Source organism: Rhynchophorus ferrugineus, unplaced genomic scaffold, assembly GCF_030347505.1.
Source record: "Rhynchophorus ferrugineus isolate W39M unplaced genomic scaffold, kcgeb_rfMv2 rfM9, whole genome shotgun sequence".
Lineage (NCBI taxonomy): Eukaryota > Metazoa > Arthropoda > Insecta > Coleoptera > Curculionidae > Rhynchophorus > Rhynchophorus ferrugineus.
In genome coordinates this window covers 20,514,627-20,538,038 of record NW_027472588.1, presented here as the reverse complement: position 1 = coordinate 20,538,038, position 23,412 = coordinate 20,514,627, and the positions used below count along the sequence as shown (strand labels likewise).

The 23,412-nt window shown below is 30.5% G+C and overlaps 5 protein-coding genes across 8 annotated transcripts in view; 2 read left to right on the top strand and 3 right to left on the bottom strand.

Annotated features, from left to right (window-relative positions):
• Positions 1–847: 847 nt before the first annotated feature.
• Positions 848–4,513, bottom strand: LOC143202362 (bifunctional 3'-5' exonuclease/ATP-dependent helicase WRN). Its single transcript, XM_076413836.1, has 3 exons — positions 4,383–4,513; positions 4,050–4,126; positions 848–3,761 (listed from the first exon to the last, which is right to left on the bottom strand). Exon 3 carries the CDS (start codon positions 3,742–3,744, stop codon positions 1,012–1,014), a length of 2,733 nt encoding a protein of 910 aa, XP_076269951.1. The 5' UTR covers positions 3,745–3,761; positions 4,050–4,126; positions 4,383–4,513; the 3' UTR covers positions 848–1,011.
• Positions 4,514–4,702: 189 nt separating this feature from the next.
• Positions 4,703–11,266, top strand: jub (LIM domain-containing protein jub). 4 transcript variants are annotated; one of them, XM_076413849.1, is made up of 7 exons: positions 4,714–4,864; positions 4,927–5,687; positions 7,343–7,644; positions 9,295–9,464; positions 10,383–10,445; positions 10,498–10,663; positions 10,717–11,266. In XM_076413849.1, exons 2-7 carry the CDS (start codon positions 5,197–5,199, stop codon positions 10,950–10,952), a joined length of 1,428 nt encoding a protein of 475 aa, XP_076269964.1. In that variant the 5' UTR covers positions 4,714–4,864; positions 4,927–5,196; the 3' UTR covers positions 10,953–11,266. The 4 variants fall into 4 exon arrangements, with proteins under 4 accessions (XP_076269961.1, XP_076269960.1, XP_076269964.1 ...); XM_076413848.1 differs by having other exon boundaries at positions 9,295–9,485; XM_076413846.1 differs by having other exon boundaries at positions 4,703–5,687.
• A 2,101-nt stretch (positions 11,267–13,367) lies between these two features.
• On the bottom strand, positions 13,368–14,783 carry sicily (NADH dehydrogenase (ubiquinone) complex I, assembly factor 6 homolog sicily). The gene is made up of 4 exons (XM_076415356.1): positions 14,487–14,783; positions 14,205–14,436; positions 13,807–14,039; positions 13,368–13,753 (listed from the first exon to the last, which is right to left on the bottom strand). Exons 1-4 carry the CDS (start codon positions 14,597–14,599, stop codon positions 13,405–13,407), a joined length of 927 nt encoding a protein of 308 aa, XP_076271471.1. The 5' UTR covers positions 14,600–14,783; the 3' UTR covers positions 13,368–13,404.
• Positions 14,784–17,206: 2,423 nt separating this feature from the next.
• Rpn8 (Regulatory particle non-ATPase 8) lies at positions 17,207–18,404 on the top strand. The gene is made up of 2 exons (XM_076413830.1): positions 17,207–17,462; positions 17,523–18,404. The coding sequence occupies exons 1-2, from the start codon at positions 17,288–17,290 to the stop codon at positions 18,305–18,307; spliced, it is 960 nt and encodes a 319-aa protein (XP_076269945.1). The 5' UTR covers positions 17,207–17,287; the 3' UTR covers positions 18,308–18,404.
• A 500-nt stretch (positions 18,405–18,904) lies between these two features.
• LOC143202356 (uncharacterized) overlaps positions 18,905–23,412 on the bottom strand; it is a 33,003-nt gene continuing 28,495 nt past the window's right edge. The window contains exons 10-13 of the mRNA XM_076413827.1: positions 20,696–20,910; positions 20,438–20,621; positions 20,046–20,309; positions 18,905–19,781 (exon numbers count right to left, since the gene is read on the bottom strand). Coding sequence (XP_076269942.1) covers positions 18,964–19,781; positions 20,046–20,309; positions 20,438–20,621; positions 20,696–20,910 — 1,481 coding nt within the window. The 3' untranslated portion in view covers positions 18,905–18,963. The remainder of the gene's footprint in view (positions 19,782–20,045; positions 20,310–20,437; positions 20,622–20,695; positions 20,911–23,412) is intronic.

The window sequence follows — 23,412 nt, the reverse complement described above, 5'->3', positions numbered from 1 at the left end:
AAATGCATTAACCAGTATCGTATATTCTTTATGTATTTAAAATTCAAATATAAAGGATCATTAACTGGAATTGCAGATAAACAGCGTCACAGTATATAATATTCTATTAGAAAATAATATAATGAAACGATTGAATATTCAGTACAATATTTAAAAAATATTCACCGTAGTACTACAAAAATATCCTATCTATTTGGAATCAATCAGCGCTAAGGTTTTTTAGATTAAAAATAGTATTTTGGATTGTTTCTATTTTAAAATATCAACTATCTGACACTGTGCTCTCTCCAATAGGTAAATATGTTTATCCATGTTATTTTTAGTTAGTATTTGGGAGCATACATTTAAGCGCCAATACAACAAGTTTCTTGTATCAAAACAAAATAATTACTATAAGATAAAATATGTGTTTATTAAAACACGCTCTATGTGCTCTAAATTTTGTCGAATCATCAACATTACGATAAATTTTAAATCTGCGTAGTAACATTTGCCAAATATTTGGTTAATTATGAAAAACAATGTCAAGTTTATTTACTTAGTTATGAATAGATTGGTTCGTAAATACCTACCTAGGCCAACATTCATTTTGAGCTTTGAAAAAACTTAATATTATATATAGTTATTTATTGTAGCTAAGTACAATTATTATATTTAAGGCAATTAGCAGCGATTTCTAATATTATTTGTATAATATGTTTAATATATTTAATTTTATTGCTTAAATATAAAAACAATGCAAGACACTTGGTGTAACTTTGTGAGTGTATATTACACTACATTCGTGTAAGTTACAACCACAACGAAAAAGGCAATATTATATTTTAATGATGTTACTGATTAAAACATTGATTGGGAAGAAATATTTTTATTTGTATTAATATAAAAGTGAAAAGACAAATAACAAAGCTTTCTATGAATAATAAAATACAACATAGAAAAAGAATATTATAGTAAACGAGATTCTTAAAAAATAACATAAACGTATGGACATATAGAAATACAGTTAGTTTATCTTGGAGGCGAATCCAATAGTGAGTCTTCCTGTTTCATTCTTTTTACAGGTCGTTCCTCTTGAGTTATTTGATTATTTGCATCTACTAGTTCTATATCTTCTTGTAACTGTTTTTCAAATTCATCTACAACTGCGCATAACATTTCATCACTGTTCTCCTCTTTCATCAGTTCTGGTTCTTTGGATTGTAAACATATATCAGAATAATTGAAATCTTCAAATTCCTCATACAATATTTTTAGGCGATTCAAGTGAGCTCTGATTTCTAGGTAAGTGCATACAGCCTTAATCTGATCATAAGTGATTTCACTTGGACAAATATCTTTCACTGGCTTTAGCAATATATTTCCTGGAGACGCTAAAGAATTATGAAGTTTATTTATGGCCTGCATAATGATATTTCTGGCGTTGCTTGTAACTCCTAGCTGAGATATTTTTATGGGATAACCATATTTCATAGCAGTTAATATATGATTTGTTACAGTGCTTTCTGCTAAATTTCGCTCTTTGGCTATGTCGCTAATAGTTTTGTTATTGACGAATTGAGTGTAAGTTGTCCTTGATGATATACCCCACTTAACATTGTTAATGGGATGCTGTTCTAAAATTTCCTTTATTGATTTAGTACTCATTTCTTTTGGGACGTTATCGCAGACTGTTTTTAGAAACTGCGGGCCGAATTTAGAAATTTGTGCCTCAGTAAACCCATCAATTTTTAAATCTTGTAATTCTTTCAAGTTTCTTGGTAGATTTTTGGCAATAGACATCAAAACAGTGTTCGGTGCGATCATATAGGGCATAATATTTAAAGAAGATGCCAAACCTCGTCTGCAATTTAGTAACAGATTGTAAATTTTTAATACTTCCTCTTTAAGTGGAATGTCTTGATCTAATGTTTTTTGATCGTCTTGTTTTAAAGACTTCTTATTACCGTTCAATGTCCGACAATCAGTGTTATTTACCCAAGTGGATGTTTTAATGGGTTTTTTCTTTAACATTCTTGTAATTTCGGCAGTGGGAAAATCAATTATTTTCGCGTCAGAATTTTCTAAGAAGGAATTGCCCTCTTTGCTAATTCCAAATATGCAATAATTAAATGTCCCCTTTTTAGAATGTATTTTCCTTAAATATTTCTTCACTTCTAAGTAATACCCTATTGCTTTCCACCAATCAGTAGATTTATTTTTGCCAATACCGAAATTGGGACTATTTCTCACGTGATCATTAATTTTAGAGCTATAAGACCCTTTTAAGAATAAAATATACATTCCTATCCCGAAAGATTCCTTTAAAGCCTGAACAGCTAGAAGAAACTTCCGAGCGTCCTCTGTATAATTATATTTTCCTGAAAAATCTAATTCTTCATACATAATCGTTGGGTTTTTATAACGTTTTAAACAGTTATCACAGCAATTCTTTTGAGTGGCTGTATTTTCACTAAAATTTTCTTCAAAATATGACAAAATATATTGTCGCCGACAGTTGACGGTCGATAGAAACTCCTTCATGGCGGTGATTTTATCTGATTTGTTGCCTTGTTGGCCACTTTGCCTAGCTAGGAATTCATGTAACTGAAAATCCTGATTATCATAATATGTAACACATTTAGAAGAGTTTCCATCCCTCCCAGCACGACCAACTTCTTGGTAATAACCCTCTATAGAATTAGAACATCCATAATGAATAACATTTCGAATATCTGGTTTATCAATTCCCATACCAAATGCAATAGTAGCCACTACGATTGATATTTTATCTTTAACAAATTGTTCATGTGCATCTTTACGAGAGCTTAGAGACATCCCAGCATGATACTGAACACATTCTATTTGATGATTCCTCAAAATTTGACAAATTTCTTCAGTATCTTTCCTTCTGATACAATAAATAATAGTAGGCCCATTAAACGCCCACTTTCCTTCTGTATGAACCATTAGTTGTTTCAAATCAACAAAAACATCATCTCCTTTTAAATTTATTTCATAGTACAAATTTGGTCTATCAAAACCAGAATTACTTATTTGAGGATTTTTCAGCCTTAGAACCTTGACTATATCAGATTTAACCCTTGCTGTAGCCGTAGCTGTTACAGCTAAAATTGGTATATTGGGGAATATGTCCTTTAGTAAGCCTAATTTTCTATAAGATGTCCTAAAATCATGGCCCCAGCTACTTAAACAATGAGCTTCATCAACAGCAATAAGAACCACATCTAATTTTTCATTTATACTTTTTAAAATGTCATAACCATATTCACCACTACAAAATTCTGGAGTGATATATACTAAAAGATATTTCTTTTCAAATATTTCTTTAATAGTATGAGAGTGATTTTTCTGTGCAGTTCCTAGAAGACACGCCGAAATATTAGCTGTATTTAAATATAAAACTTGATCTTCCATTAATGAAATTAATGGTGAAATGACAATTGTAATAGATCCACTGTAAACTGCAGGAAATTGATAGCATAATGATTTTCCATATCCTGTAGTCATAACAGCTAAATTATCTTTCCTATGACTCAAAATAGAATTAATGATTTTCCACTGTAATTCTCTGAATGATTTATGTCCAAATTTCTTAAATAATATCTCCAAGTGTTCTGATTTTGGATTAACTTCATTGGATTTGGATTTGTTTGTAGAATTATTTTTTTCATCAGATATTAACATAGTTTTTTCATAATTATTAAAACAGTCATTGAGCTGTTCATCATCTAATGAATCCATCTTAATTTTATTTAGTCCTAAAATAAACATCTCTTTAGAAAGATATGTCTAAAGGAATTCATAATGTCAACAATATGCCTATAATCTATCATACATGAATTATATATGTTCATTAATATATTAAAATTTTGTGAGAGCATAATATTTAAATAATCTTAGCAAAAATAATGAAGAAGTATGTAGAAATGGAAAAATATTGTATAATGAATTTTAGCTAGAAGTTATATTACATTTAAATGACAGTAATATTTAGATTTTCAAACTGCTAAATCAACCAACACGACAATAAAAAAACAAATACTTACGTGAGCAACTGTTGTAAGACGTAAAGACAAGTATCTGGCTTGTGATGGTTTCATTATATCTTCAGAGCGACCCACAGCTAAAAAGACAATATATATAATAGAAAAAAATAAGCAATTTTCAAAAATTATATTATATGAGCATCAGAATAGCTCATAACACGATGCGGCGCCAAAACACTAAATAAAGATCGTTTATATAGTTACATAAAGCTTGCCATTTATTTTAAGCTTTTAACCTTAGAAATTCGACCTCATATACGCATTAGTAATTTGGTAAAACGTGTATTTATATTTTCCGAATGTGAATATTACAATGAAACAAATTAATCTCACCAAATTGGTCACTAAATATGAGTGATAGTAATCAATAACACAATTTTTAAGATCCCAAGAAAACACACACTACCGCTATCGAGCGGAAATTAAAAATGAACAGTGAAGAGAGTGATAGTTGTCAGTCACGTGACTATATTAAAAAACTTCAGTACTTATACATTTCATATGATTAAATATTCATTGCAATTATTATTTATATCAATATATTTGTATGTTAATCTGCATTAAATACATTAGTACAAAATGCTTCTTTACTTGTTTTATTATGATATATATATTTATTTCATATAAAATACTTCTAGTTTTTGGTTGGCCACTATGATTTGTCAATAAAGTAAAATGTCAATTTAATAATTAAGTATAAGACAAAAAATATTATGATTTATGATAATTAAAATGGTATTTTGAGTTCTTACCGCTGTAATGTGATTCGTTGGTGTTAAAATTTATGTTTTTGTGATTGAAATTAGTTGAAAATTGTGAGGACGTTTATTTAATAATGGAACAGCAAAGCCAAAATTACGATAATGCTTATTTGCAGAATAAATTAGAAAATTTAACAATTAGTAGTTCAAAATACGGCAAGATTACAAATACTTCCAATCCCGAGTCTTCAGTGCCATATCAACAGAAACATCCTCTAAACGACTATGCATTATATGCAAGGCAAAATATTATTGCTAGTTCAAAATATGCTACTCCAAAGGCTGTGGAGGTTATAGCAAATGAAACTAAAAATATTGAAGAAAATAATGTTTATGTACAGGTAGCTAAGCCTCAAGTTCCTCCAAATACAAATACAACTCATTCCATGAGCAATTATCCTCAACATTCTGATGATGTTATGGCAGGTAATTCTGGGCCAGTATATGAAAACATAGATTATTATCCTAACAAGCCTGGACATCAATCTTACTATAATAAAAAAGCCCAACCACAAGTACCTATAGGGTGCAAGTCTGCTGAAAATGAGATACCACCTCTGTATGAAAATGTTCAAAGATATCAAAAATCATCAGGTGCAGAACCAGGGCCTCAAGTTCCATCAACATTCCAATTTCAACAAAACACTATTCCTGGAACTCAGCATATGATCTACTCAGAGATGCATCCACCAAGGTTACAAAGTGGTCTTTCAAAAAATGTAAATGACTCTGCAACTTATGGGGGAGTAAAAAAGTTTACACCACAAATGATAGAAGAAATTAATGGTAGTGATTATGTTTGCATGACAGGGAATGTTTCCCATACTTTAAGTACAAATCCCCAATTCCAGACATCAACTGCCAAAAATTATGATAGGTAAGCATAAATTTTTTTAAATTTTGTGTACGCTACATTTTTAAATTAATCATTTTATTTGTAACATTAATAAATTAACTAAGTTATTTTTATTTAAATAAATGTTTGTCAAAATGCATAAGTATATGCTTATGATATTTTCTTGACAATATTTTTCTGAACACCTTATATTCATTAAATTGTAGATTTTAAATACATGAAAGAACTTCTTAATAGGTAGTACTAAGTTTATATTAAAGTATTATTTTAAATTAGTTATCAAATTAATACATTGAGACCTTTCATGTTTTATCAACAAACCACAGTGTTTGTGGCTTTTTTAAAAAAATAATGTCAATTGGGTTCGATTAAAACTATTTAAAATTAAAAGTTTTTTTAAAGATGTGATGTAATCCAATGATAATACAATTAAAATGTTACGTCAAATATTTATCTTTGATTCTATGATTCATCAGTAATGTAACTCCATATCTTCAGTTATATTTGTATTATTATTTTCTGATTAAATATTGAAAATTTTTATCTGTAGATTTTAAAATGCTGATATAGAATATTAAAATGATAATCATTTATCGGATCTAACTAAACGCATTTTGTTGCATATCACAATCACCCTTATATTATCTTTCAAAATATTGTACTTTCAGTTATGTTTGAAACAGATGTCTTTTGAAACCACCCAGTAATCGGCTATTTAACCCGTCATAATAAATAGCCAACTAAAACACCATATTTATTTACGGCACTAATTAAAAATAGCTTAATCAAAACATATACTATATAGTACTATTAACGAATCTGAGGATTTAAATCTATTCAAACATAATAAGCCTAGTCTTCAAATACATAATTTTCATAGGTTTCACTTCACTCCTAAAGAAATGGCCAAAGTGAAGTACGTGGTCGTTGTCTAGTCCGACGTGCTTATAGTTGTAATATTATTTGTGAGTATCGCCTGTACCTTCGTCCGCCTGTTTACCTTTGCTGATCTTCTGAATAGCACTGTTTGTATCCAAACTTCCATGGTATTACTCTGTATGGAATGGTTTCGCAAGTTTTGGCGACTCTATATCCCAATAGTCTATGGCTGAGAAACGGAGCTACTACAATCCCCCTTTAATGGCCCTTCAGTCTGAACTTCAAGCTTCTGTCCAAATTCTAGTAGGCTATGTTAGTTCACAGCAACTTCAGTCCGCCTTTGGTGGCCTTACACCCTGAACTGTGATGCTTGTGCCGGGTATTCACGAACTAGGGATGTTTTTCAAAGCTTGAATGTTTCCTAATTGGAATAGTTTATGGCTAGGCACTTTTTATAACCTTACAGCTTCTACTGCGATACTTTTGCCCGAAATTCGCTTACCTACACCTAGGAATGAATAACTACGGAACGATTACCAATCCAACGTCAACCTGCCTACTTCTCTTGCTATTTAATTTGATTCTGGCTAATTGAATAAATTCAAAAAAATGCAAGACTATAGTGAGGATTTAAATCTATTTGAACATAAACCAAACTCTATAATCTTCAGACGTGTCTCTCATCACTGAGCTTAGGCTCGGTAACAGTCGCGTGATAACATATTTATATATATATATATATATATATATATATATATATATATATATATATATATATATATATATTGTGACTTCAGATCACCAGCAACTGGTATTGCTCAAACGCCAACAAAAAGCCTTTCACCAAGCAAGGAAGTGAAAAAGCCGCCATTACCAGAAAAAATTACTAAAAGGCCGTCTCCAGTGCCTAGTCCCACACCCAGCTTAGCAAGCATTACCAGTGGTGGAAAATTGAAGATAAGCGGGAAAAACTTGCTCCCTTACAGTGTTACTCCGCCCAAACCTAGAGGTCCTACAGAAGCTCAAAAGAAAATCGAGGAGATGACGAGGCAGATTGAAGAAGAAATGGAAAAACACGAGGAGGAAGGCGAATATTTTGGTAATTTTTTTCTATTGTGTACAACATATGGTCTTTTGTACATTATTTTCATATTTTTCAAAGCGAATATATTCATATACATTTTAAACACTAATTAATAATCGTTACGCGTTGTTTTTATCGATGATCTTTTGTCACTTGTCTTGTAAAACCATAATTTCATCACTGTGGAACATCTGAGATTTTTTGACTAAAAAAATGAACCAATTGATTTTCACAAGCTAGCTTTACAGCATTAAGATTGTTTTGCAGAAAACGGAACAAATGTTAGTTAAATATATAACAAATGATAAGGCAAGGCTAGAACTCTACAGCGGAATTTATCAATATCATCAATATGCAATCTTTCTCAATTTTTGCTGATTCACTAAATGTGTTTGTGGTCTGGCATTCTTGTGATGGAAAAGGTCACTTTTTCGATTGATCAATTTTGTCGTTTAAATTGTTTCACCAGGTTCAAGCAGTTCAGAATAAACAAATCATGTCAATGTGGCCTTTGCAATCTATTGTGAGTGATCTTCGGACTTCGTGGGAATTCGAATGGCAATCCTGGGATATTTTTCGCACATTATTGTCGTACGTGATTCACTTTTCATTGATCGTAATCATTTGTTTCAAAAGCAAATATTAACAAATGAAATTAGATCCATTATATTTTTCACTGTTAATTATGTGAACTGTGTGTGTGTAACTGCTTTGTGATTAGTTCCTTAGCGACATTTCGATATGGAATACGTTTGTTTACATCAAAGGTTGATTTCGAGAAAAATAAATTTTCACTTAAATAAACAGTCATCATCATAAACACCACCCAGTTTTCGATGAGCCTGCGGTACATGTTTCCCATTTATCTTAAAAATAAAATTTGACTGAAATGATCTTCTGAAGTACCTATTTTCAAAGCTTCTACATCTTTTAGTTGCGTAATAAAATGACGCTATCTTATATCTAGAATGTTCAAATACGCTATAGATCGGCTTCGTTGAATAAGAGGTATTAGAAACATACAACTTTAAAGTCATCTATTATGAAAGCCTAAAATATTTTCCCCAAACCTTCTTTCACTTATTTTGATGTTTGGTCTTTCGAAAAATTATAATAATTATTTTTTTTTGTTTTATACCTTTGGAGATTATCAAAAAATAGTAAGTGCAATTAACACCTTCCTGGTCGATTTCTTTGGACCCTAATTCGCTTCGGAGTCTAGGCAATATGGCAATAGACCATATACTCATCTGAATGTATTTTTGTTCTATTTTTGACGAAAGTGATACCGTTTATGCATACATATTTATGGAATGTAAAACTTCAGTCAAAAAATTGCTCACACTATTCACAGTTTAATATTGTAGTTAAACAATTTGCAGTCAGCTTTATATTATTCTCGTATAAAGGGGATTTTCACCACTCAAATGCATTTAAAAGGCAATTTAAGGAAAATCAGTCAACAAATCACCAATTTGTACCATGTATTGACCGAAAAGCTACCAGACCGGACTGCAAAGCACGACAATGTGATTTTCATGTTTTTTTTTACAAATAATTTCAACCTCAGAAACAAAGATTACTCATATCTAGTGGATAGAATAAAAGTCAGATATATTTACAATATACAAAAACTAGTTTTCTAACTGTTGATTTTGTTTTTAGGTATATGCCATACATGTGGTGAAAAAGTAACAGGAGCTGGTCAAGCTTGCCAAGCTATGGGCAATCTTTACCATACAAATTGTTTTATTTGTTGCTCGTGTGGTAGAGCACTTCGCGGGAAGGCTTTTTACAACGTTCATGGTCGGGTCTATTGCGAAGAAGATTACCTAGTAAGCCCAAATGAAGATGAAGTACACATTTTTTATTATTTATTTTATTTATTATCTTGCAGTTATCAAACAATGATGTCAGTATTGGTACAAATATCAGTATTGGACTTGGTACAAATAATTATCACTTATATAAAATATGACATATTTGAAATTTAATTTTTATTTGTAAACAGTTCATTTTCTACATTGTTTGATAACTATACTGACTAACTCTAGCATGATGTATGTACCTTAAATTAATAGAATAACACTTGATTTTTTTAAATGGTGTAGGTAATTTATAATTTGTTTTTTAAAGTTTAAAAATGATAAGGCGATTTACGTTAATTATCTCGAAGAGCTTTTAGTCTATTTGATGCCTATGATTTTAAATCATCAGGTTTAGAAGTTTTTAGAATTTTACCTTCAAAGTAATTACCATTCACAATAATACATTTAACTATCATCAACCTCTATAATTTTAAAGTGCTCAGTATCTGTGTTTAGAAATACTATTAAAAAAGTAGCCAAAGGTCACACATTAGGATATTTGGTTGTCCTCTTCACTGATTCCCTCTTTTCTATGTATAATCGAGTTGTAAATTCAAAATATTTCTATGGCTTATAAATCCTAGCTAATGATTGTGAGTTTTCTCCAAATATGAGTAAATATCAAATGTTCATCATGCTAACACTTGCTAATACTACTCTTGAAATAATAGTAAATAGGTATTCTAGTAATAATCTAATCTCGTGACAATTCCATTTTTTCGATAACAGCCGTTTATGACTATGACATGATTATCCACATGTGAAAGTGTATCCAAGCTTTAATGATTTCTTATATACAACAATTATTTTGTTTTATTACTTTGTTTCTTATTAATTAATCGTTATTGAATCAAATACATTTCATGTTATTTTTTGTAATTTCAGTACTCAGGCTTCCAGCAGACTGCTGAAAAATGTGCAATTTGTGGTCATTTAATAATGGAAATGGTAACATATCAGTATTTGAGTATTTCTGAATACAATAAAATATTTTTTATAGATATTGCAAGCTATGGGAAAATCGTACCATCCAGGCTGCTTCCGTTGTTGTGTGTGTAACGAGTGTTTAGATGGTGTTCCGTTTACTGTTGATGTGGACAATAAAATCTATTGTGTAAACGATTATCACAGAATGTTCGCTCCTAAATGTTCCTCATGTGGAAAAGGTTGTTCTTTTTTTCGATTTCGTCGATTAATATCTAACTTATAATTATTGTAGGCATCACTCCAGTAGAAGGAACCGAAGAAACTGTACGTGTCGTATCAATGGATAAAGATTTCCATGTTGATTGCTACGTTTGCGAGGAATGCGGAATGCAATTAACAGACGAACCCGATAAGAGATGTTATCCATTAGAAGGTCGGCTCCTTTGCCGTAGCTGTCACATACAAAGACTGCAACATACTCCTCGCCACATGCACCCTGTTACTGCTACATATCAGTACAGTGCATAAATTTGATATTTATAAAGGCCACTTTATATATTTATATAGATATATTGCTTTTTATTTCTGTATTACTCTTTATTTTTATAGTACTTAATGCAATAAGCTTTAAACAAAATATACTAAAGACATTACAATAATAATTTTCAATATGAATAGCCAGTTTGAATGGGATAATGTTATAGCTTGTAATAGTATTTAATCTTCATATTCATTAGAAAATAAGCCACATATGCATATACAAATGTTTGTAAGGATACATTTTAAGAGCTATAATAGTTGTTAGAAGTGACTACAGTTCAATAAATAATCATAAAATATGAGTTTTATTTGAGACAACATTTAATAGGTGTTTAATAAGTTTTGTTCTTTTCAGTGGTGACTCGTAATAAACATTTAAAGGTGTTCTGCAGTTGTTACGTAAAAAAGCTTACCAATTTTTTATAAGTTAAGTCTATCCCACATTCTTTTCTGTTGGCAAATTTGGTAATCACTTTGTCATTAAAATTGCCTATTTCGGAGAAACGTTTTAATACGCTTTGGTGTTGAAAAACACCTCTCGGCCTCTGATGTTTTCAGGGGAGTTGTCACCACGATTTCTAATAGTTATCTAGTCTCCTAGATTGTTGCTATTAAAAATTTTGGAAGGGGTAGTTTAATGTTCTGCAATCATTCCTTGAGTTAATAACTGACAGTAGATTTCATAATCGTTCTTTATCAAGTGTGGGGTAAAAGAATACGGAAGTGAGTTTACGCTTAGAAAATTTATTAAGTGTTCCAAAAAGAAAAATGATGCAACTACTAGATGCTCTTTAAAATTAAATCGATCTTTTGCACAATTTATTATAATATCATATACCTCTAAAGCAGAAATTCGGCGATCAAATTTATTGTTGCCTGGACAATTGCGTTTATCATCTGGTGGCTCATGATTTATTATATCTGATACTTCACCAATGATGTTATTAATATAATCTCGAACTTGAATAATACTGCGTTCAAAAATCAGTAATGTTACTTACTCCGGTAGGTTCAATTTTTCGTTGATGCAGTTGATTAAAAAGTATATCTACGTGAGACATCAGGTGATGGAAAAAAGTTAGCCAAAAATTGAAGATATGATCATTTAACGTATGGCAAATAGAGACTGCTGCACTACAGTCTGTGTTGTTGGAGAATTAATATTCTATTTCATCCATACACTCAAGGGATGGTTTATATTTTCGTACACAACATTAATAGTCTGTATATTAAGGTTCCATCGGGTTGGAGCGCCGTGGAGATCACACACAATTCCAACGTGGTCTATTCATAATTTTGTTCAATACTTCTACTCGTTGGGATGAATTATAACAAATCCAGGAATTTTTTGTAGATTGTCAAAAAATACACGTACTTGTAGAAGCAGCTTTAGATAATCAAATTTAATTAAATTATTTGTTCATGACAAACTTCAAGAAAGTATCGCTCTCATTATGTCGTTGAAGAGCCAATTCAAACGGTCCACAAAATCTTATGCAATTTATAATGTTTATGATATGGAGGTCTTCGGGTAATTTATTGAATGAAACTATGTTTCCCTTAACACTTTATTGATAACACTAACTATTATACAACTAATTAACTAATGAAAATGTATGAATGTTTGATTATTGAAAGGATGATTGTTGATTGAATGTAAGATGCTTAGACGTCGAAAGATGAATGAATCTGCTGCATAGAGTAAATATTACTTTATGATGACATGGTTAAGTGGTTACAACCGTGGAGCTTACAAATCAACACCCGGAATGGCACGGTTGTTATCTTTCATAGTAGAAAAATTCCACAACGCGTTTCGCAACTGGAAAATTCCCCAAAAAACCCTGAATTGACCAAGCCACGTGCCCACTTTTTGACCGAAGGCACAGTTAGTCGCCCCAAATTCAGATAGTCTTACAAAAAGGCCATGGCATAGCAAGCCTTTTTCAGAACGAATATGTTTACCATACCTACTAATTGCTTGTTATGTTGAAATGTTAACTTAATTCATTGTATTATACGGGTCAAGTGTCTATATCAAGTTTCACTAATTTCAGTCTAATTACAAATATTCAAACTACTTAGATGTATCCCGAATGCCTCATGGTTCGACAGAAACAACCAAATTCATTGGGAGATTGACGTTTCGCTAGTCCTAGAGCTTTATTTCTCAATTATTTATGGAATATCAATGTAAATCTATTCAAAAATAAGTCCAGATTGTGTTAATTATCGATCTCATCTTTGAAAGGAAAAATATACTTGTGATTATTCAACCAATCAAATTTATTTTGGAATTTAAAACTTGAAAAAACATTTGATGTAATTAATTGAAATGCTGCATTGAACATTTTTCCACCTATTATAATTATGGAATACTTGAACTCTATTAAAACAAAAACATTTAATCTGTTAACACTTATATTTCTATTCAACTAAGTTAATAACGGTTTCTTAAATTATTAATGTACAAACTTGGTAAAAGTTTCCAGGTTCTAATTTGTAAGTGATGATCTAAAATATTATAATCAAGTTCTTGTAATCGGTCTAAATATATAGAAACAGGTATTGCTGGTAGAAGAGCTGCCCTTCCATTTGCAGGTACTTTGTCTATTAAACTTCTTGATTTGACAAGATGTTGATGGGCTCTGCTTGCTATTTCATAAACACAGTCAGACAATTTCTGACTTTCTTTGGAACGAAGGACTTCCTCTTGGCTAATTTGATATTTAATTAATAGGTCTTCTGGAATAGGCAGAAAATTTAATTTTCTTGCATGTGGTATACTCCTATAAATAGCATCATTATTAAAATAATGAGTTACTATTTTAAGGTATACTACCTTAATTGTTGAATAATCCCTTGAGATTTGCCTAAATGCGAAGCTGCATGATCTGCATCAACGTTTTTGACACCACAACCTTCCAGAATTAAATAAAATACACTAGCAACTGTTTGATCTGAATATTTCTCTAATTCAGTTAATGTCTTAAATCCATGTACATTTATATATTGTGTTCTTGCTGAAACCAAATTCTTTAAATATCTTTTGGTTAAGTTGGCTTTAGATATAGCCTAAAAAATTTATTTAGATAAATCGTTCTTACTGAAAAAAATAATTAATAGAATTTACTTTTAATTAATTACTTTGACAAAAAAACAATTTGGGGAACCAGATATATTATAAAATTTAGTAGAGCGTAATTAAAAGTAAATAAATCAAATCATCATATAAAGTACCTTATATAGTTCTGTCGTAACAGGATGTTTTGGAACATATTTTATATTTCCTGAATAACATTTATCAATAGCTTCTTCCCAAAATTTTAGCCTCATTAAACCTATTGTTTCTTGCGAAACTTGTTCAGCTACTCTAGAAACTTCTACATTAAAACTTCTTACAGCTAGAGCTACCGATCGTGGAATATTTTTTAAAAGAATTGTACAAACAAAGTTTTCATAATCGTAATTTCTAAAAAAGTAATAATATAACGTTAGCGTTATTTAATATATGTTATTTACCTTAACTGATCAAGACAGTATTGAGATGATGATCGTGATGATTTCAATCTGCATATAGTTTTTGGTATTATCGATTTATTTAAAGCTAAATAATTCTTATATAAAATGTGCATTCTTAATCTTTTAAGTTACGGTAATTTTTAAAGGTTAATTTTGTTTATTGCTTAAGAACTATGTAATTTCATATCTTTTAACATTTTTGTTTGGAACTCTACTGTTTTAAAATTTATCATTAGACATATAAAAGCATTAGGGCATTAAAAGAAAAGAGAAACGTTTCATTCTCTAATTTTTTGTGAGCATATCGATACTTTTAATTTTTAATAATCGATATAATATAACGTTGGGAACTATCGGCTGAAAACAGTCGAAACAGTCGATAGTGCCCGAAACAGTCGAGAGTCAAAAAAATAGCGACTGAAAATAGTAATTACTATATTATTGGACTATATTATTACTATATTATTATATATTGGACTGAAAATAGTAATTACTATTTTCGGTCAAATGCACGATTCGACTGTTTTTTTCATTCCTGATGTCAGACGAAGATGTATGAATTCTTGTCTGTATAAAATGTGAGACAGGAAAGGACGTAGATAAATGCTTGGACCAGTAAATTTTAAATGTTTTTATATTCTAGAATGGTAATATAAGCGAGACAGAGATGTATATATATTCATTCGCTGATAACTTTAAAAAAGAGAAGAAAAAAAATTACTAATTTGTATTATCATGTAATAAATAATATAATTTTAAAGGAAGTAGGATTACTTTTATACTGAATGTTCTGTGGATGTGTAAAAAGGAATGCAATAATAACACCTCAAATGTTTTATGGTGTTTTAATATATTAATTGCTATTTTTAAATAACATAGCATAATAAATATAAATAGTACAATATAACTTAAATAAAACCTAAGAATTAATGATTCATTGAAAAATCGAATCCATGATGAACCTAAAAATGATCCTACAACTACCAGACCCTTTTTAAATAAAAGTTTTATTTATTTTTGAACAAAAATATTTTTAAATTACTGTGAATATTATTTTGTTCAACTTTTCTCCCGTGAGGTGGTTTCTTCGATCGTTAATTATTTGCCCAGATTTTGAAAAAACTCGTTCCCAGGGGACAGATGTTGCGGGTATAGAGGAATATTTTACGTGTAACTGATATAATTCAGGTAGTTTCATTTTATGGGTTTGCTAAAAATCCAATGGGTTTTCTAAACGCCCAATAAATGGAATTTCCAAATACTGCTAAATCTGTTAAGTTGCTGCAGTACTTGGAGTAATTACTTCTTTCATTCTAGTCATTTTTTTATCAAAATATCTCCAGATGTCAATACATCCTTGGTCAGTAGTTTTGTCTTGAATTTCGAATTGTGGAACTATATTCGTATTTTTTGAAGTTAGAATGAAAGATACCTCTTGGTAACTTTTTGTATCGCCTCAGCATTATTTGCAATACCAAATCCTGCTTTTTTAAATCTAGGATCTAAAAACGTGGATTTCCCGCATATCGTATTCATTTCTAAAATTGCCAGTCTTTTATTGATGACGTCTAATAGACAATTTTGTCATTTTTTCCCCATTCACTTGTTAAAATCCTGGATTTGATGAAATGTTGCAGACCTCTTATTAACCATATAATTAAAGACATCGTCGGGATATCTTTCACCAGATAACTCGGTGGTCATTATTTCAATGGGTTTTAAAAGTTGAACATATTCTATTAAGATAGTCCATTCTTTAACAAATAAAAACTGTGGTGCTCTTCTTAATAGCCAATAAAATATGAAAGTAGAGTTTTCCTATCAGAAAATGTATTTATTACAAATATTTAATATAATTTATTCACCTCTTTATCGTTAATATTTTTAAAAGAAATTTAACAACTGCTACTGTAAAAAAACTCTTCAAATCTTTTGAATCTATGCAATTTCTGAAACCCTTGGAAGCTAATTTTTGTTTTCAAGATTTTAGGAAAAAAGTTTCGACAAACAAGAGGCCTGGACAAAAATCGTGAAAGTTTATCAAAAAAGTATTAGCTATTATACCAGTCCAAAGTATTACCTATTATGCCAGTCAAAAGTATCTTAATATTTATCATTTACAATTTATTTTTTTTGCCCTCGAAAGCTAGCGTTCCAAAATGCTGCTATATTAATTTACAATATATAGTTATTCGCAAGCAAACTGCAAAAAACATAAAAGCACATATTTTACATATAAATCGATATAAGCATAAATTCGACGCATTACTTTCAAGGTCGCGGCTAGGACAGAATGCCAGAACCTTAAAAATCATTCGAATGAACTAGTAGAACCGAAAATATTATCTAAAAGTAAACGACTGAGACAGTCGATAGTAAATAGTAATAAAATCAGTCGGACCGAAAATAGCGACTGAAAACAGTCGCCTGTAAACAGTTACTAGTAAAAACAGTCGAATCAAAAATAGGGATGAAATAGTCGGTAGTAAAAAGTAGTCAATTACTGAACAGTCGATAGTCGATTTCAGTCGATTGTTCCCAACACTAATATAATATAAAAAATCGCTTTCTATAGTCGAATTATAAATCAACTTTATTAAAATTTACTAATATTAATTTATTAATCTACAGTCAGGTTTAAAAAATAAAACAGATTTGACATAAATAACCCATCATATACCAAAGAGTCACATATTCATAAAAAGGGATTATAATGGAACAATACTATTATAGTTGTCATTTGTCATAAGTGTCAAAAATTTATTTATCATCTTTACTGTTTGCAATTAAAGAAAAGAAAAATGCCGAGTCAAGACGTTACAACTAATAAAGTGGTGGTTCACCCTTTAGTTTTATTAAGTGTAGTGGACCATTTTAATCGTATGGGAAAAATCGGTAATCAAAAACGCGTTGTTGGTGTATTACTTGGTTGTTGGAGGGCTAAAGGTGTTTTGGATGTATCAAATAGTTTTGCAGGTTAGACCATTTTTCAGTATATGTTATGTTTAAATAACTATCTATAATTTATAATTTTAGTTCCATTTGATGAAGATGAAAAGGATAAATCTGTATGGTTTTTGGACCATGATTACCTAGAGAATATGTACGGCATGTTTAAAAAAGTTAATGCTAGGGAAAGGGTTGTTGGCTGGTATCATACAGGACCAAAGCTGCATCAAAATGATATAGCGATTAATGAATTAATTCGCAGATATTGTCCCAATTCAGTCCTTGTTATAATTGATGCCAAGCCAAAGGATTTAGGTCTACCTACAGAAGCTTATCAAGCAGTAGAGGAAGTTCATGATGATGGCTCTCCAACTTCTAAAACATTTGAACATGTGCCTAGTGAAATTGGTGCAGAAGAAGCAGAAGAAGTAGGTGTAGAACACTTATTAAGAGACATTAAAGATACAACGGTGGGTACTTTATCACAAAGAATTACCAACCAACTTTTGGGTTTAAAAGGTTTGCATTCTCAGTTGAGAGATATTCGAGATTATTTAATTCAAGTTAGTGAAGAAAAGCTTCCTATTAATCATCAAGTTGTCTATCAGCTACAAGATATATTTAACTTATTACCTGACATTAATCAAGTTCAATTTAATAAGTCATTCTATGTAAAAAATAATGATCAAATGTTGGTAGTTTACCTAGCTGCATTAGTGCGATCAATTGTAGCTCTGCATAACCTTATAAATAATAAATTAACAAATAGGGATGCAGAAGAAGGCAAAAAAGATGACAAAAAAGAAAAGGAAAGTAAAGATAAGGAAAAAGAAAAAGATAAAGATACCAAAAAAGAGGAGAAGAAGAAGTAAGGGGGTTTCATTTGTTCATACCTTTACAAAATGAATTATATTCATAGATTATTTTATGTAACATTAATACAACATAATAAAACACATTTCAATGATATGTTTATCTTTTATTTTATTATTAAATGATGATTGTTTAACAGTTATTTTAATTGAAAAAAGTTAATCTCTGAAATAGACACTTCTGATTATAAACATTAATAGAAACCACAGGGTAACCTAATTTATAAAAAAAATTTAAAAATAGTAAAAGCTGAAAATTCTTATCAGGAGATGCTACTGTTTTTTATTAAATTTAGCCAATCTGTTTTTTTTTGAAAACATCTACTTTCCTACAATTTGGCCATTTATATTATTCCTAAATTTAAAATTTAAAATTAAATTTGTACATAACTTCATTTTATATTGTCTTTTATCTTTACATAATATTTCTTAACACTTACCTTATCAGCTTTTACCTAATTATTATCCTTTTATTTATACAGTCTTTTTTTGTTCATTTCTCCAACAATTCCAATAGGTCTAGAAGACGACAGTAATAATCAATGAATCAATATTCAATAACTTTATTTTTCTTAAATATAAAAAATAAATATGTATACAAAAAACAAAATATATTTTAAACCTAATTGCAGATAATGTAATTTTTATATTTATTTTTATAATAATATATATATTTTTTCTAACATGAAATAGCTTAATATCAATATGATTATTTTATTGTAACCTCTGACGGTTGTACTCTGGTTTTTAAAAGTTTCACGCTTTGTGTTATTATATGTTGCAAAGTACCATGACATATCACTAGTAGGAGTTTCACCTTTAATACCACTTTGTAATTCAGTAGTAATATTTTGTGTTTCTTGAATTGAAAGCAAAGGTTCTCTTAAGGAATCTGTATTTGGGGAATGGACTTTTGTTATAGTAGCCATTTTTTTTATAAGTTGCTGACCTCCGGGTATTAAAAATGCCGGTTGGGGAATGGCTTTAACATATTCTTTTTCAAATTCTAAAGGAGATTTAATGATGCTGACTTTATTAGGCGAAACATCAATAACTGTAGTAGTATCCATTCTTAAAACGGTGGTATCCTCGGTATGATCTATAGTAGTTTCTTCAAAAGATTCTGTGCTGGTAATAATTTGTATCTCCATTTTTGGCTCGCTTTTATTTTTTATTGTAGTAGTAGGTCTTACAGAACTTTCAGTATGAATAGATGAAGATGTAGCAGCAAAAGGCGAAGTAGCTGGCGAATTCGCAATATTGGCAGATGATACTGTTGTAGGTATATTAGAAGATATTTCTGTGTGGGTTTGCTGTTTTTCTATACTATTTTTACTAGTTGTCGATATTGTTACTTTATTTGGTTTAGGTTGAGAAGGTTGTATTTGCGAAATGGTTGGTAATTGTTGACGATATTCAAATGGATTAGGCATTGGTTTGAAACCTCCCGAACCTGGTAATATTGGTATAAAACCTAAAATCATACAATCTTATTTTATTTGTGAATGAGTAAATTGAAAAGGCTTATTATGTATAACAATAAGATATTAATATATTTTTTGTAATTTTTGTAATTTTAATGAATCATTTAAGTATAAATCAATGAATTTTCAAAACTCTTTAAAACATTTTCATACTTGCATACAAATTGGCTAGAAAGGCCTAAATAATGTTTATAAATTTGTGGAGATTTATTATAATTAGTTATTTCTAGTGCACATTTTCAGGTTCTATGTACCTGCTTCCAGCTGAGGGGATAAATTTGGGGTCAATTTCTCCAAACGTCCGAAATTTGATATACTTTGTGGTTTATTTACAATTCCTATGCGATCATTTAATTTTATCGGTGCCACTGAGAGAGAGGTTTTTTTTGAATTTGGTCCAAATAGAGGTCCAAGATTGGGCAATGGCAATCCAAAAAATGTAAACCCGCTACTGCTGGGGGAATGACTCACTTCTTTCGGTATTCCTTTGTCATTTAAAATTGCTTTGTTATTTGTTTCTGAAAAAAAATACAATTGTCAACACAGTTATATTTTCTCAATATAAAAATGCTTTTGATAAATTTTAAGCGTTTTCAATCATTGAGTAATATAAAAAATATAATATCGCATAAAAGATGGAGTTTACCTTGTGATGAAATAATTGGAACAGCATTTCGTTTAATACTGGAATCAAGTATGTTAGAGCTAGTTTCATTACTTAGATAATCAACGTATTCATCATAAAAATATTCTGATTCTTCTGGAGATGGTGGCATATTTTTGCTTTCTGTTTTATTAAGATTTTTTAAATTCATCCATTGTTCTGATAACTAAAATATTTTTTATATTTTATTAAAATTACTTAAGGGACTTATTGATGAAAAAAGAAGAAAAATAAATCTACCTGAGATGTTCCATACAAACCAGGGGCTGAAAGCAGTTCAGATTCACATCCTGCAGCTACAACTTCAATGTTTCTCTCTTCTTCTGAACATTCTTCTCTCGGAATATGTAATTCCCTCAACAAGAGCCCATCAGCGCATTTCGGACCGATAAGAGCTGATTCATGAAGCCATGCTTGTAGCCATAACATATTACAAGCGCATACTAATGGATTTTCTAAAATTAAAAGTCACATGTCAATAATAATCAATAATCAAATTAATAATTAAATCAAATATTGTTACATTTTATAATTAACAATGATATGTTTTTTAATCAGCGCTTTATTGTTAATTTAGTAATAATAATAATAATTTTCAAGGAATAATTTTTCAGACAGACACATTAAGTTCTCTTTGGTTCTGCATTGTGAAGAATCCTTTATCTTATGGCTTCAACTCTAAAAAATAATATATGAAGAATAATAGAAGTAGAACGCGAGGGATAGAAGAAGAGAAAATAGAAGGGGGATTAAAGATTCGTCATTAACGACAAACACATCATTTAACGACTGCTCAAGGAATTCAACATGGAAGAAAGCGAGATGATAGCAACATCGATGTAAGATATTTGAATATGCCAAAATGAAAGTTTGAAAAAGAATATTTCGAGATCCAAATGGTATGAAGGACCATGGATTAATGTACTTGTAAGGCGATAGTGGACTTGAAGGACGTCGTTTTAAAAGTGGCGATTTTGACACCGAAAACAAATAATATTCTGGATAGGCAAAAAATTTTAATACAAGTATTTGAAGGTATAACTCAATATGATCCGTATAAAATGCAAGAATAATATGCAAAATTGTTGAGAGTAACACAAGAAACCATTTCCAAAAATCTGAAGAACATAGAAGTGATGCAAAAGCTTGGATATTTCGTTCGGTAAGAATTGAAGCCAAGATATATTGAAAGGTATTTGGTCATGGGTTAAATATTGCTTTAACAAACCAACATCAAAAGTGAATCCATTATGATAATCCAATGCAAAAAAATATTGGGGACCACCTAGTCAAACATCAACAGTAAAGCCATATATCCATGATTCCACGCTAATGCTCTGACTTTGGTGGGATCAGTTTGGTGTGGTATAATATGAATTGCTAAAACCTAATGAAACCTTTGGTGGTAGTCCTATCGATTGCAATTGATGGGTTTGAGCCGAGCGCTGCACGAAAAACGGCCTACATGTCGTGTGCTGTTGTTTGTGCCGTCCCCTTTATATTTTATGTGAGGAATTGCCCAACATGGATATGTGCAACAGCAGATTGAATCTAACCCATAACCATAACGGCATAACGTAGTTTTAATGCAAACGACAATCGGATCTGTCATAATCCACTAGTCATAAACATTAATTTATCAACGAACAAATTTCCTGAAAAAGAAATGAACCCACAAAGCATACGCATTTTATTTGAACAAATTAAGGAGGGAAAATTTAAAAACTATCAATTCGTATATACAGACGTAGCAAAAAGAGAAGAACATGTGGAAGCTGCTTAAATGAACCTGGAACGGGAGAAGAGCTTCTACTCACCTTTGGAGACTGGCATTCTGATAGCTGAATTGGTTGCCATATACAAATCCCTTGATTTTGTTCAGAATGATAAACACAACAATTATGTAATCATTAAATTAAAAGTTTCATGTCAAATCATCCCAAACACCCACTGATCGAAGTCATTATCAACAAAATTAAGACTCAAAGTTCATAACCTTTATGTGGTTGCCGTCCTATGCGGGAATCGGAGGAAATGAACTAGCGGATTACCTTGCAGGTAGCAAACAAAACTCAATAACAGTGAACATACCCTTCTGGTATAAAGATCTTGAGGCGCACACAGCAGAACTCAAATATTATCAACGTCAAAAAATAATGGATATGTTAAGAAGTAAATTATCTATACTCTTCTGACTGAAGACAGGACACTCTAATCTGACATATAGTTTCCTATTAAAAAACGAACCTCCTCCAATATACATTGTAGGCATGCATCAGCAATCACATACTGATCATATACTGACATCATTCAGGAAATACTCAAAATTAAAACAATAATATGGTATTGGGATATGGATTGGGTATATGGATATATGAATATGGAGTATAGATTGGATGTCCTTGATATAGGCAAACTGGATAACTTCATCACCTTCCTCAGCAACAACTTCCAACAATTTTTTAAACTTTATTACAACAAATTTACATAAAAGCAAAGGTTATTTACCAATACCAGTGGTGAAATTTTATTATCTGCCATCTGCCATTTACTAATTTGGTATTGAAGAGCGTTTTTAACATTTCGTTCCTAGAACGTCAACAAACTGCCCGTGGGCAATAATATTATTATTTGATTTTAGTTATATAATATAACTATCCTGAAATGTAGTATATCACTTCAGTAAGTGAACTACTGTACAACTTATAATCTAAATCTTATTCTAGATATTATTCTAACTTATTTTAAAGTCTATCCTAACTTAGTCTAAAAACTATTCTAGCTTATTCTAGAGATTATTAAATCTCACTCTATGTGTCTATTAATCAGTTCGTATGGCAGTTTGCGTTTGAGTCTACGCACTTCACCATCATCGCGCACATTTAACTGTTTGGCGAGTGCATTGGGATGCACTAATAGTCGTTCAGAGTACTTCGTACTAACAGAATCACACTGGT

Coding starts and splice junctions, on each gene's coding strand:
- sicily (XM_076415356.1), bottom strand. CDS start 14,599: ATGCACATTTTATATAAGAATTATTTAGCTTTAAATAAATCGATAATA. Junction 14,437..14,486: donor TACTGTCTTGATCAGTTAAG/GTAAATAACATA, acceptor TTACTTTTTTAG/AAATTACGATTATGAAAACT. Junction 14,040..14,204: donor TTACGACAGAACTATATAAG/GTACTTTATATG, acceptor TAAATTTTTTAG/GCTATATCTAAAGCCAACTT.
- LOC143202362 (XM_076413836.1), bottom strand. CDS start 3,744: ATGGATTCATTAGATGATGAACAGCTCAATGACTGTTTTAATAATTAT.
- Rpn8 (XM_076413830.1), top strand. CDS start 17,288: ATGCCGAGTCAAGACGTTACAACTAATAAAGTGGTGGTTCACCCTTTA. Junction 17,463..17,522: donor TGTATCAAATAGTTTTGCAG/GTTAGACCATTT, acceptor TTATAATTTTAG/TTCCATTTGATGAAGATGAA.
- jub (XM_076413845.1), top strand. CDS start 4,885: ATGGAACAGCAAAGCCAAAATTACGATAATGCTTATTTGCAGAATAAA. Junction 10,446..10,497: donor GTCATTTAATAATGGAAATG/GTAACATATCAG, acceptor TATTTTTTATAG/ATATTGCAAGCTATGGGAAA. Junction 10,664..10,716: donor ATGTTCCTCATGTGGAAAAG/GTTGTTCTTTTT, acceptor TAATTATTGTAG/GCATCACTCCAGTAGAAGGA.